The sequence below is a fragment of the Nyctereutes procyonoides genome, unplaced genomic scaffold, assembly GCF_905146905.1.
Source record: "Nyctereutes procyonoides isolate TBG_1078 unplaced genomic scaffold, NYPRO_anot_genome, whole genome shotgun sequence".
Lineage (NCBI taxonomy): Eukaryota > Metazoa > Chordata > Mammalia > Carnivora > Canidae > Nyctereutes > Nyctereutes procyonoides.
The window spans coordinates 13,030,983-13,045,412 of record NW_026575148.1 but is presented as its reverse complement, the minus strand read 5'-3'; the positions used below and the strand labels follow the sequence as shown (position 1 = coordinate 13,045,412).

At 32.2% G+C, this 14,430-nt stretch overlaps 1 protein-coding gene across 3 annotated transcripts in view; it reads right to left on the bottom strand.

Moving 5' to 3' along the window:
* PPIP5K2 (diphosphoinositol pentakisphosphate kinase 2) overlaps positions 1–14,430 on the bottom strand; it is a 75,112-nt gene that overhangs the window by 44,426 nt on the left and 16,256 nt on the right. For all 3 annotated transcript variants that reach the window (XM_055312820.1, XM_055312821.1, XM_055312822.1), the window contains 11 exons: positions 13,150–13,251; positions 11,432–11,593; positions 9,813–9,934; positions 8,049–8,150; positions 6,813–6,899; positions 6,006–6,081; positions 5,697–5,806; positions 4,675–4,760; positions 2,358–2,483; positions 2,096–2,217; positions 1,627–1,809 (listed from right to left, as the gene is read on the bottom strand). In XM_055312820.1, coding sequence (XP_055168795.1) covers positions 1,627–1,809; positions 2,096–2,217; positions 2,358–2,483; positions 4,675–4,760; positions 5,697–5,806; positions 6,006–6,081; positions 6,813–6,899; positions 8,049–8,150; positions 9,813–9,934; positions 11,432–11,593; positions 13,150–13,251 — 1,278 coding nt within the window. The remainder of the gene's footprint in view (positions 1–1,626; positions 1,810–2,095; positions 2,218–2,357; positions 2,484–4,674; positions 4,761–5,696; positions 5,807–6,005; positions 6,082–6,812; positions 6,900–8,048; positions 8,151–9,812; positions 9,935–11,431; positions 11,594–13,149; positions 13,252–14,430) is intronic.

Sequence of the window (14,430 nt, the reverse complement as noted above, 5' to 3'; positions counted from 1 at the left end):
TATGACCTCTAATTAGAAAAAGATATTATAAGCTATACATTAAAATATGCTAACCACAAAGGGGAGTGGGAGATTCAGGCATCCAGTTACTGAACAAGCAAGTCATGGGGATAAACGGTACAACACAGGGAATACAGTCAATGGTATTATAATAGCACTTTATGGTGACAGATGATGGCTACACTTGTGGTGAGCATAACATAACATATAGTCTTATCTGTCTTATCACTGTGTGGTACACTTGATATTAATGCAACATTGTGTGTCAATTATACCTCAATAATTAAAAAGAATAAAAAAGATATTAGACAACATAAAAAATGCAATGACCCTAAAGGAAAAAATTAAACTTAGAATTCATGAAAAATAAGAACCTCTGCTTATTGAAAGACACCATAAAGGGTCAAAGTAGTAGTATTTAGAGCACATATAAAGAGCTTACAACCAAAATAATTTTTTTTTTTTACAACCAAAATAATTTAAGAACATCTACCACTCACTAAGAAAAATGCAGACAAGCAGTAGGAAAAAAAAAAGGGGGGCAACAGACTTGAAGAGAAGGCCTCATAAAATGGTATCTAAACAGTCAAAAATATTAAAACCACACCAAGCTACTATTACACATCACCTTCACAGTGGCCAAAACTGAATAGTCTGAGAATACCAAGAAGAGAGATCATTTAGAATACTGATTATTCTCATGGACTTCTGGTCTAAGTGTAATTTGGTTTAATGACTTTGGAAAACAGTTTGACATTGTCTACTAAAAGTGAAGCATAAGCAAACTGTGAGTCACAACAATTCCAGTCCTAGAATGTGACTAAGATAATGTATGCTCATATGCAGTAGGAGCTATACAGGACAGTCATAACAGTATTAATCATAAGAGCACAAAACTGTAACAACAGTACAAAGTATATACAAATTTTAGTACATTCATAAAATAGAACATGGGTCATCAAACTATGTCCTACAGGCCAAATGTGGACTGTGGCATAACCCAAAAGCAAAGAATAGTTTTTACATTTTTAAAAGGTCGTTAAAAAACAAAAAGAATATGCAACAAGAAACCATATATGACCCACAAAGCCTAAAATTTACTATCTGGTCTTTTACAGAAAAAGTCTTGGTCAATCCCTCAAATAAAATGTTACATAGGTGTAATGAGTGATTAACCACAGAAATTCTCAAAAATATGGATGAATATCACAAACACAATATTAAGCAAAAGAAGCCAAACATAAATGAAAACCTACTCTATTGCATGAAGTTTAGACAACAGCCAAAAATGAGACCACAACAGTTGGGTCTAAATCTAAATCTAAATCTAAATCTAAATCTAAATCTAAATCTAAATCTAAATCTAAATAAGTTTTCTTGATATGAGAAGCCTACAAAAAAGAGCAATATAAAGCCAGGATAGTAATTATTTCTAGGATGTTGGAAAGGAGTTTCAATTGAGAAGGGACACACAGGGGTCAGAAGTGTCCCACTGTTCTATTTCTGTATCTGGATGGTACCTACAGGAGTATTTGCTTTATAATACAATAGGATCTAAGCTTATGTTTTATATACTTTTCTGCATGTGTGTGATATTTCACAATGTAAAAGTTTGCTAAGACCCACCTTTTCATAGTCTTCAGCAGTAAAATCTCTATCTTTCTGAAGTATTTCATGAAGTCTTGCTTTCACACGTTGCTGACAACTGCTCAAAGAGTCACTGTCACTATCCAAAAGACCATTCATATTTGCACTCTTTACCATCTGAACAAGAATGGGTGTAAGCTCTCCTTCTAGAGCTAGGAGCCCCTAAAAATATTAAATAAAGCCAACACAGATTTTAACGTTAGTATACAAATTAACAGAAAGTATTATAATAATTACTTTGTTACATGCTGAATTTCACAGGGTATTAGCTAACTATTTGCAATAAACAAACCTTATTAATAATATAGCTAATCTACCATTTCAGGGCTAGAGTTCGAAATTTCAAATTAGAATATTTAAATATTTAAAATATTTGCCTTGGCAAAATATCTTTTAAAATGTAATATTAGACAACATTTCTACTAATTTTTAAAAAATTTATTTATACCTTTGCAAAAGCAGCCGCAGTCATCTGGACTCGTCCCTCATCAGAGGCATATATTTTGAGGTCATGTCGGTAGGTACTATGTAATCTAAGTAAACCACAACCAGGAAATCCTGCATAATCTCCTGAAAATAAATACTCAAATCACTTAAGCTATATTTTTGTCTCACTATATTTCTATAAATATTTAGTAAGATCTCAAAATAAATGAAGATTTGAAAACATAATGCATAGACTTAGCCAAATTAAAGAAACTCCAAATTACCTTGACCTCCAGGATACATACACCTGAAAGCTCTTCCAAGTTCTTCAGCCTGGACCCTGCCTGCGGGAGTTAGTTCTCCTCCCCATTTTAGAACCAAAAGTAAGGATGGTTCTTCTCTTCGGCTGTCTAAGATACATGTGAATGGATAAAAGGCAAATGTCAAGTTTGGTTCTTTTACAAAGACACGTTTCAAGATGAATTTTTTCTTTGTTTTATCTTCTGCAGTGGAATATAGTTTTTACGTACATTATTTTGTTCCTCTGAACATACCTACCTTTGTAGGCCTTTGCTTTGTCAGGAACACTCTTTGCTAATTTCCTCTACTTGTTAAAATCTTACTAAAACTTCAAAACCTCTTCCATACTTTAGGAAGAAGGCTCTTTCCCAGTTCTCTGAAAGAAGAATTGTTTCTACCTTCCCTGCTTTCATAGTAACATGGCACCAATAGCATTTTCCCAATATACTTAATTTAGTTGTGCTAGTGATGCTAGATTAAGAGCTCCTTGACCACAGGATGAGATTTTGTCTTTACATCAAGAATCTCACATAAAAGGTAATGATAGCTGAAGTGAAAATGTATACATTTTTATGATTCACATTTTTATGATGAGGAATCAACGACTTGCATAATTTTTAGGAAGACGTGAGATCAGAAAGCCTAAAATTTGTTATAATTTAAGTTTATGAATGAGATATAGAATAAAATGCAGCCAAGGGCAACTTTTTTAAATTTGGAATTGTGCAATCTCTTTATGTCCCTGGCCAAAAAGTTTTTTCTCAGATACTAGGGAAGTTCCACACGCAAATGAGTTTCTATACCTAATTTATCTGGTCTTTTTTTTTTTAATGTTTTTTTTTTATTTTTTAAAATTTATTTATGATAGTCACACACACACACACACACAGAGAGAGAGAGAGAGAGAGAGAGAGAGAGAGGCAGGCAGAGACATAGGCAGAGGGAGAAGCAGGCCCCATGCACTGGGAGCCCGACGTGGGATTCGATCCTGGGTCTCCAGGATCATGCCCTGGGCTAAAGGCAGGTGCCAAACCGCTGCGCCACCCAGGGATCCCTAATTTATCCGGCCTTTATCATGTCCTAAGATCTGCATTGGGCTACAGAAACAAAGGTAATTTATAAACGAACAATATAAGTGCTGAAAAATTTAATGATGATTCATTAAAGTGAGAGAAATCAACTTTTCTCTTGGGACTAAATAGTAGTTGTACATGCTTTTTTATGCAGGCCAATATTAATTTATGGAAGGACAATTAATTAGCACGCTTCTTCAATCATAGTTATTTACAGAATGTTTTTTGATCACAAACATTAAAATCAAGGAACTGATCTATATTGCTATTAATCACTAGTGTGACAAAATAGCAACACTTAAAATTTTAAGATAAATTTATAACATAATCACACCTGTGCTTTATAACATAATCACACCTGTGCTTGCATTTAAGATAATCACTACTTCAATTTATGCCACTATAAATACTGACATTGTGAATATCCCCAGAGATCAATCTTTTCCTGAAAGTCTGACCACTTCCTTGGGATATATTCTTATAAGCAGAATTAAGATCGAAGTGTATGACCATTTTTTAAAATTTCTAATATATATTGACAAATTACTTTTCAGAGTTAGTCAATTTATTCTCCTACCAATATGACTGAAATCCAATCACATTGCATTCTCATCAACATTCTTTATCATACATTTGACCAATGAATAAAACACTTTACTAGTGTGATAGGCAAAAGTAATTATTACTATTATTATCGTTATTTTATTGGGGATCACATTCCTCAATGAAATGGTTTCTCCAACCCTCGGCCATTTTTCTTTTAAAGGGTAAATAGATTTATGGATTTCTATGCTATTTAAATGCTCATTCGATTTATTCAGTGGAAGAAAATAGCTATATCAGAAACATGTATATTATATATTTCTTCAAATAGTCTTTTTGTACTTTTTGAGTTTTCTTCCAATATACTCTGTCCTCTTCTACTTAAAAGAGGAAGAAAGGGGCCCATTAAGTAACATTTAGTTATAAATAAACTTTGTGAAACAATCTTAAAAGGGAAGTCCTAAGCAGTTTCCAAAACAATAAAGTCTATCCTTTACTTAAAATATAAAGAATAAAATCTATCCCTTATTTAAAGAATAGAAGTCAAAGTTAACAGAACTTTATTTTTCCATTATTCAGCATGTTAGTCCTTGAATTATTACACAGATGAGGGTCTAAAGGTAGTAAAATGAGTGGTAGGTCCCTACACATAATTAAAACACAGTAAGTATTAATAGTGATATACCTTCCTCTTCACTAGATGTTTTAGGACAACCATGAGGGAGATAAGTTAATTGAACTTTACGATTTATTCCAGAAAAATGGCCATACCTGAAAAACAAAATGATAAGCAGAACAAATAATATTCAGTAAGTATGCAATGTAACCTCCTAAAGAAAAACTAAAGTCCATCTAGATAAAAACTAAAATCCATCTATAGAAAAACTAAATCTACGTTTAAGTGCCACCTTCTATTTGTAAATAATTGCTGAATTCTCTAACATCCCAGAAGAAAATCTGTCCTAAAGGTAGTCATTCTAATCACATTAAAAATGAAAATACAAAATTTTCTCTATAAAACTTAGACAATTCTGAAGAGATGGCAAAGTATAGAAGTATAAAAAAATATAAATGTATATGTATCTAAAAAATAAAGGAAATAAAATTCCAAGTGGTCAAATATGTAAAGCTTATAATAGGCATACTGGTGTTATCAATTTTACTTTATTTATTTTATTTTATTATTATTATTTTTTAAAGATTTTACCTATCTATTCATGAGACACATAGAGAGAGAGGCAGAGACACAGGCAGAGGGAGAAGCAGGCTCCATGCAGGGAGCCCAACATGGGACTCGATCCCAAGTCTCCAGGATCACACCCCAGGCTGAACGCGGCACTAAACCGCTGAGTCACCAGGGCTGGCCTCAATTTCACTTTATTAAAACATAGTTCAAAACTGTTTTTTAATAAAACAACATTTAATCCATGGTCTTTTAGCAATTTGGTTTTTATTCTAAATACTACTTCATAAAATATCCAAAATCTTCTCATCAAAATAAAAAGTAAAACTAAAACAATAACCCTCAAAACAATCTATTTTCTTACAGGTGTAAATAAAAATCTCACTAGACTTTCATTAATTTCTCTTCATCTTCAGCAATAAAGTGCAGAAAGATCAAACTGTGGAAGAAATTTAACAAAGCCAGATAATAAAAAAAACACTCTAAGTAGTTATCAAAATTAAAGATTTCAAAAAGATTCTCACATTTCTAATACAGTCTTAAGTTGTTCAAGTTTTGACTTGTTTTCTTCAATTTCAGAATCATTATTTTGCCCCAGCTCCATAAGAAGTTGTCGGGCAATGTCCAGTACTTCCTATAAAATAATAAAGAACTGAATTTTTTATGTGACTTTGCCGTTAGTGATTTAAAACCAACAAGATGACGGGCATTAAGGAGGGCGCATGATGAGAGAGCACTGGGTGTTATACTCTATGTTGGCAAACTGAATTTAAAGAGAATGAATGAATGAATAAAAAAATAAATAAAACTAACAAGAAAACAAATGTACTTGCCTGTAATTGTTTTGGCTTTTTGAGTTTTAATTTCCCAGATTTGTATCCATCACACTTTTCAAAAAGATCGAAAAATCTTATAAAAAAGACAGCACAGTTAGTTCTTTGCCATAATTAATATTAACACCATAAACTTACACAAATCAATTAAAAATGAAGACATGGGACTCAGGGTCTATGGATTTCAGATACTATGTGTCCTCTTTCACTATACAAGGTGAGTGATCACTACTTTGAGTGATAAAACTTAGTATTCCCCTAACCACATCAAAGTAATAATGACTAGATTGTTTTTAAAAGTTTTCTCATGATGGAAACTGAATATATGATTATAACATTAAATATTATTTTCTGAAGTCACCACATACATATTCATGTTAAAAAATGTTTTAACACTTATTTATTGGTTCAAGTTTTTAAATTTTATGATTTCCAAATCAAATACTGAAGAGAAGTAAGACAAATTTACATTCTACTAATTTTCTTCTAGAAGGTTGAGAGGTTAAGGACTCAGAGAAAGTAATGAAGAGAATAACATGCCAAGATTAAACAGAACACCTCTGAATGGTGACACCTTTACAACCGTAAATGAAAGTCAGATCAGACAGACAGTAATTTATAGATACTGCCATAATAATTTTCAGTTGCTGATACAAACATACATGAATTTTGTTTGTATCCAGTGGTTTAAATTAATGGCCAAGAAATAAGAAGCCAGTTTTTCTACATGATGTGTTAATCAACTTAGATCACCTATCAGAAATCTTAAATTATCCCAAGTGTTATATTATTCCCCCTAAAACATACTTTTGATGCCTCACTTCCATTTTCATTTTTTGTTTTGGTGTTCGATCCCCATGCCGTATCACAGCTATGACACATCTAAGTTCCATCCTAAAATAACAAAAAAAAAAAAGTCTCAATTTTCAAAGATTTGTGTTATGTAATTCAAACTAACACAGCATCTCATCACTTATTTAGAACCATCTTTTACCATTTCAAAATCTTTCCCATGAAGAACACTACATGTAACAACCTGTAGATTTTATCAAATTCAATCTTCAGAAGACTTTAAGAAGCTGGAAGGGGAGTAATACGAAGCTGTATATCAGCTTCCTCTCTAGAGATGGCTATGCTCACACTGGGTTAAGAGTAAACGAATAGCAATCCTGGAACTTCATTAAGTACTTGCCCTGTAGCATAGATCATCACAGACTGAGATTTCATTAAATCAAAGCAAAATAAAGCTTTACTTTATAGCTGCTATATTTATTTTGCCCTTGTAAGAATAAGGATGAAATAACAAGTAAAGAATAAGTTTGAAATAACAAGTATTTCAAACACATATTACTAGAAGATATTACTAGGGTATAATTTCACGTGTGCCAAACTGTAAGCCATAAAATACAACCCTACAGGATTTTAATAAGCAACCTTAAAAAAAAAAATTCTCTTAAATAGTTTGAGAATACTGGCTTAAAAATAAAATTAAATATTTTAATACCAAGAACCCAACTGGGACTTCTCAGAATATTTAACATGCTAATGTAAACATCTAAGCTGTGAATATGAAACATTTGGTCCACTCATCTGAGTAGCAGGTAAGTTTCAAGCAGTTATTTTCACCAGCAGAATGTTATCAGATTCTTTGGCAATACTGGTCTAATTAATTTACCTCAAGATATACCTGTTTTTCTTTACACACTCAGAGAACAGAAGTTGTATGACCACTGAGTATGAACCTTTAAGTGACATACCTACTAGCACCTCCTTTATTTTTATGACTTAATTCAATAGTTCTATAATATCTAAGCATTTTTCAGGATTTTTTTCCAGAATTTTATTTTTACCAATATAAAAGATTTTTAATCTAGGTGGACCCCTCAAAAGCATATAATCAATTTCTCTAACTGCAAAGTTAATCATATGAAAACATACACAGTAACGTGTCCAAAAATCATTAAAAAATTTACTCTCTAATGTAGTAGCAGAGACTGATGTACAACACACAAGGAATTTCTAAATGAAAATATCCAAACTTACATAGTTCCAGATGTAGTTGGTACAATTGGGATATCTTCAGCTTCTAAGGGTATTGACCAGGGGATATGAAATTGTGGAGCAAGCTCTCGCATTACAATATTGCTTTGATACAAAAAAGAAGAGACTATAAATTAGCTCACTTTAAGACAAAACTTAGTACTTAATGATAAATGATACAGAATCATAAAAGTTTAAGTCAAACTAGTGATTCTATTATAGCGTAATAAAAAGTAACTCAAAGAATCAGTCTTGATTAAAAATTAGATTAGCAGGTCTAAACTGGTGCATTAGAACACACTGAAGAAATGTCATAAATTTGGATTATTTTAGTTCCAAGAAATAAATTACATTAGATGCAAATAAATCATTGTAATTGCATTGTATCTACTTACAGATCAAGTCTGAAAACCAAGATGGTCTCTTCTTTATGGCCACAGATCATTTCTTCTTTTTAAAAGATTTACTTACTTACTTACTTATTTATTTATCTATTTATTTATTTATTTATTGTGTGTGCATGAATGGGGGCAGGGGGAGGAGGAGAAAAAGAGAATCTCCAGCAGACTCCCCACTGAGCATAAGCCAATATGGGGCTCAATCCCATGACCTGAGAGAGTGACCTGAGCCAAAACCAAAAGTCGAATGCTCAACCAACTGAGCCACCAGGTGCCCCAGGAATCATTTCATACCTGTTTACTGATCATTTTTGAAGTTACTCTAAATACCACGGCTCTTTTTAAACAAATTTCCATTATATTTTACTAATACAGTTAACAATGGAAACATGTTAAGCAATTATAAAACAGTTTTCATATTGTTTAAACTGAGCATTTATTCATGCTAAAATTTAGTAAGCTCCCCCAAATTTCACCTTAAGGCAAAGTTCACCAATCTTGAAAATATACTATAAAAGCTGATTCCAATTATGACAATACATTTTAAAGTATAAGTTTCCTACAACTTTGTCAAATATACTTTGAACCGGTTTAAAAATATTTGTCTTGTGAATCTTCAAAGTATAAGAAAATAGGTCAAAGGATATAAAAATGGATTTCTCCATGCAGTAATTTCTTTTGGGTTCACTTGATAATCTCATAAGATAATCTTTAAGTGATATATGATAATAGCACTATTTTTTTTTTTAAGATTTATCTATTTATTTATTTGACAGAGCGAGAACGAGAGAGCACAAGCAGGGGGAACAGCAGAGAGAGAAGAAGCAGGCTCTCTGCCAAGCAGGGAACCAATGTAGGGCTCAGTGTCCCAGGACACTGGGTTCATGACCTGAGCCAAAGGCAGATGCTTAACTAAATGAGACACCCGAGGCGCCATGAAAGCAGTATCATTCAAAGGAACCCTGAGTTCCAAATATTTCTATTTTACTCTGCTTACTTTCATGAATGTTCATTTTATATGTTAAAAGAAAATGAAACCTTTTCAACTGTAATCATATTGCAGAACAAAGTAACCTAATAAATTATCTATAATAATCATTATATAACACTTCTAAATCTAGAAGTTAAAATATCGTTAAGCCTTCATCTATACTGGCCACAAATCAATCTGCCTTTGATAACCCAAAGTATAATTCAGGATTTGGCATGGTTCTTTGAGCATGTCATTTTTATGAACATTGATTTTTATTCTAGAATGCTTATAAGGCCCTGATTATTTGATATTTACAATTATTTGGATTCTGAGTAGCTGGTATGCATTAGCTGTAACAAAGATAAAGAGGAGAAACATAAAGAAAAAAATCCTTACCCAAGTATTTTTGCACAATCATCATAATACTTCATGGAGTTTTTCACAAAACTGAAGCCATTGACATCACAGACATAGGACTGTCCATTGGCCCGTAACAAATCAAAACCACAAACTGTTTGCTATTTAAAATAAATTATAAACTTTAAAGTTACATTTGAATTAGGATTCACAGTTTTTCTTAATACAACATATCAAATTTTATAAATGCCTAAAAATGTACTATTGCTTATTAGTTTATTTCATAGTAAGTAATAAATGAAATTATTCATCTGTAACTTGAGTACTCTGAAAATATATAAAATCTACCATATGATCATTTGAGTTCCCCCATGAAATAAATACAGAACAAAAATGATTAAGAGATAAGAGGAGCCAAAAAATAACATACTATGTTATTAACATAATAACAGTAATGTTATACTATTACAAGATGTTCTTTAAGCAACAATTAAAAAATAAGAGTAAAACTTTCTAAAGGCTTTGTTAAATTTTGTGATAGTTGAAATTATATCACTTTAAAACAAAAAAGTATAAAGCAAAAAATAGTTTTAAAGATATGTCCCACAGAAAATGTCCAATTATCTCTATGAATCCTTTTTTAAGAGATTTTATTTTTAAGTAATCTTTACATCCAATGTGGGGTTCAAACTCACGAACCCAAAAATCAAGGGTCACAGGCTCTATCAAATGAGCCAGCCAGAACATTCCTCTCTGAGTCTTTTAAACCCTGACAACTACATCCCTGTGAGCACCTGAAATAAATTTACTTTATTTGGGAGAAGAGAACAATTAGTTGCAAGGTATGAATTTCCTGCTCAGGCTCCAAAAATTTTCTATCTTCTGCATTTTATATTCAAATCCTCATGTTAGTATAATGTGATTTTAAGTCATGTCTTTTGGAATCCTGTATTATAAAACTAAAACAATTTATATATAGCTCTTAAAATGTATTTAAAGGCTAATATTCCTTCCACTAAAGTGACTTCAGATTATTAAAACATAAAGTATCTATAATTTAATACCCAGTAACACACTAGTCTTTATGCTATATACCTAAGACAAGACTTCAAGAGGTAAAATTTATCCTTTAATAGCTGCAAAGTTGTACTACTTCTGTATAAGTCTTTACCACAAACATTAGTGGAAGCCTAATATATTTATATAGACTGAGGGAATGAGTCAAATGTTAGAAGTAAAAAGTTTTCTTTAAGAAACATATTTGTATTGCTTTTATGGACACATTTTATAATACACAACAAACAGGCTAAAGGATGTACTGACAAAGGTAGAAGACTGCTAAGGACCTTTTTTATTCAAAAAAGCCATCATTTATCAATTCTGAGTAAATAGTACTAGTATTCTTAACCAGTTGTTTTTACCATGTTAAATAATACCTCTAAACACTGGTTAATGCTACTGTTTTAGTTGTTTTCCTCCATCATTTCAATTTCTGAATTGGAAAAATTCCTTTTTATATTAATACAGAAAGAATATAGAGAAACAGTATCTTCTCATTTTACTTCTCCAATTAAATGCCCATATAACATTTCTTCTACTCAAAAAAGAGAATTAGAATTTATTTTACAGGAGTCTGTATGGCCTGTAAAACATCTTACCTTAAATGCAAGGCAGACTTTCCAGGCAATTAATTTCTCTCGTGCATTAAGAATAACAGGGTATCTAACTTCTTTTCCCTCACTGTCTCGTTCCACCTTGCCATCAAGAGCTGGAGATTTTCGAGCTTCAGCATGTGCGTAATCTGGACCCACTGTATAAACCTTTCATAAATGTTAAAATACGTATATTAATAATTTTATATATTATTTTAAATGCATTAAATGAAAAAAAACAGCAGACAACAAATCAAAAGATAATCAACAAAAATACTTCAATCTTCAGACTATTTTTTTCACACTTCTATTTCACATGCCAAAATTTTTTATACATTGGAAATGTAATTGATTACATGGCAAAACAGGTAACGTGAAGGGCGCCTGAGTGGCTCAGTGGCTGAGCATCTCCCTTTGGCTCAGGCTGGGATCCAAGAGTCCTGGGATGGAGTCCCATGTCGGGCTCCCTGCAAGGAGCCTGCTTCTCTCTCTGCCTATGTCTCTGCCTTTCTCTATGTGTCTCTCATAAATAAATAAATAAATAAATAAAATCTTAAAAAAAAAAAAAAGAAAAGCCTGGAAACATGAAGTTCTGTTCTCTACAAAGAATGATTATACTATGCATTATAAAGGAACATGAGGTTGTATGGGATGTGATCTTTTCCAAAATTTTTAGCTTAACCAAAGGGAGGTCCAAATAATTTAAAATATTATAAATGGAAGTCATGGCCAAAAGAAAGAGTAAAAAATGGGAGTGGTGGTGAGGGACAGTATATACTGAAAGGCAGACACAAGAAAGCAAATAGCACCGTAAGCAAAGGTAATTAACACAGAGGTCAGAGGCATGAAAGAGCATGAAGCATTCAGGTAAGTTATCTGGTGTTATTTATACTCTAAGAAATAAGGTCCATAGGGCAGACAGAGGACAGATTGTGAAATATTCTGTATGCCACCCTTATGAACCACATTATTATCCTATGTTCAACAAAATCCACATGAGAAATTTTTAATGAGGCTCATGATAAAGTTTATACCCTAGAAAAAAAGGACATTGTCGTTAGAGACTTGCTAAAGGCAAAACAATTAAGACCTTATCTGTGACCAAAAGAAATCAAACATATTTTTATATTACGCTACAGTTGCTGCAGATCTCAGATCATTTACACTAATCAATGTTTAGAAACTAGTGGCTATTACACCCTTACCCACTATATTTTATTGTTTAGTGTTCTTTTATTTATTTTTTTATTTTGTTTTAAAAATTTTATTTACTTATTCACGAGAGACACAGAGAAAGGCAGAGACAGGAGAAGCAGGATCCATGTAAGGAGCCCGATATGGGACTCGATCCTGGGACTCCGGAATCACACCCTGAGCTGAAGGCAGATGCTCAACTGCTGAGCCACCCAGGTGTCCCTTAATGTCCTTTAAAAAAAGCACATATACATATTATTACATCACAAAGTTGGTTTTTAAATACTTTTCAAACTATATTTCAATAAAATTTGTCTCCTCTGTCAATCCTGCTTTAAACATTTAAGAAAACTATTCTTAAAAAAGGGTCCAAAGGCTTCAGACTGCCAAGGGCATTTATAATACAAAACAGATTAAGAATCCCTAGTCATAAAGAGATCCAGAATAGAGTCTATCCCCGGGGTTAATCACTTTTTCTGAATCACTGGTAAACTAAATACAAAATTAAAATATAGTGTAATCAATCCTACCTTTACGTCAGTACCATCTGTGGGCATAAACTCTTCATATATATATGAGCCTGTTTTTCGTACATTGCTTTCTGGGGAATAAACACTACTTCTACTGCCGATCTGAAAAAGAAAGATATCCGCAAATATGAAAACTAAATTATTCATCTCATTTTTATAATATAACCTTCTTACCATGTATTTCCATCTTAGATATTACCAAAAAATAAAAACAAATGTTTGACATTAATTATATAGTTGAGACTGTATTATTTTCTGCTGGAATTATAACTTACGTGTAAGTCAAATCGTATAAAAAATACCAAGAACAGTAAGAATAATGTTCCTAAGAGTGGTTCCAATCAACCATGTTGTTGCATGTAACCCTCATTTGTTCACTTTTACCACTACAGAATTTCCCACTGTATAAGTACACCATAATTCATTCATTCTATTAACAAGTACTTAGGTTGTTTTCTAAGCTTTAGCCAGGAGAAGTGTGTTGCTTTGAACATTCTTGTAAGTGTTCCATGTGCAAGAGTATTTCTAAGGTATATGCTACAAGTAGAATTAGCAGGTGACAGAATTACTAAGTGCTCATATTCAACTGACAAAAATAATGTCAAAATATTTTATGAACCGTTTTAACAATTCAGCGTCTTCTAGCAATGTATGTAAGCTCCCACCACTCTATATCCTTGTCTATAATTGGTATTGTTAGACATAACACTTGCCACTAATGGATATAAAGTAGTATCTCACCGTGTTCTTACTTTGCATTTCCATGGTTCCTTGTAAATGTACGTGTACTTTTAATCTTACTGTATTATGTAAAAGGTACATAATACCTCTTAAGTACAGGTACTTAATACCTGTAATTATGATGCTAAGAGGTAAGAGGCTCTATTAATTTACATCTCTGCCAACATTTGGGTTTGTGCTTGTTTTCCAACTATCTCAATGTTTTTGATCCTTGCCAATCCAAAAGGTACTTCAAAATCATTATCTTTTAGACTTCATTTGCATTTGTTTGAGCGTATTTCATGTATGTAAAAGTTATTGATACTATTTTTGTCTATGAATTTTCTATCTTGGGGGCCATTTTTTTAAAGACTACTGACCTTTACCCAAATTTCTCATAAGCCAGATACATAAGTGGAAGGTAGAGAGAAAAATAATTTTCTTGGTATTTTGTAAGTAGAAATTTTGCATAAACAACAGTAAATAACTAAAATGATGCCTTGCTTTTCTAACAAAGAAGGGTATCAGTTTTAATTTATCCCTGAATGATACAGTCTTATT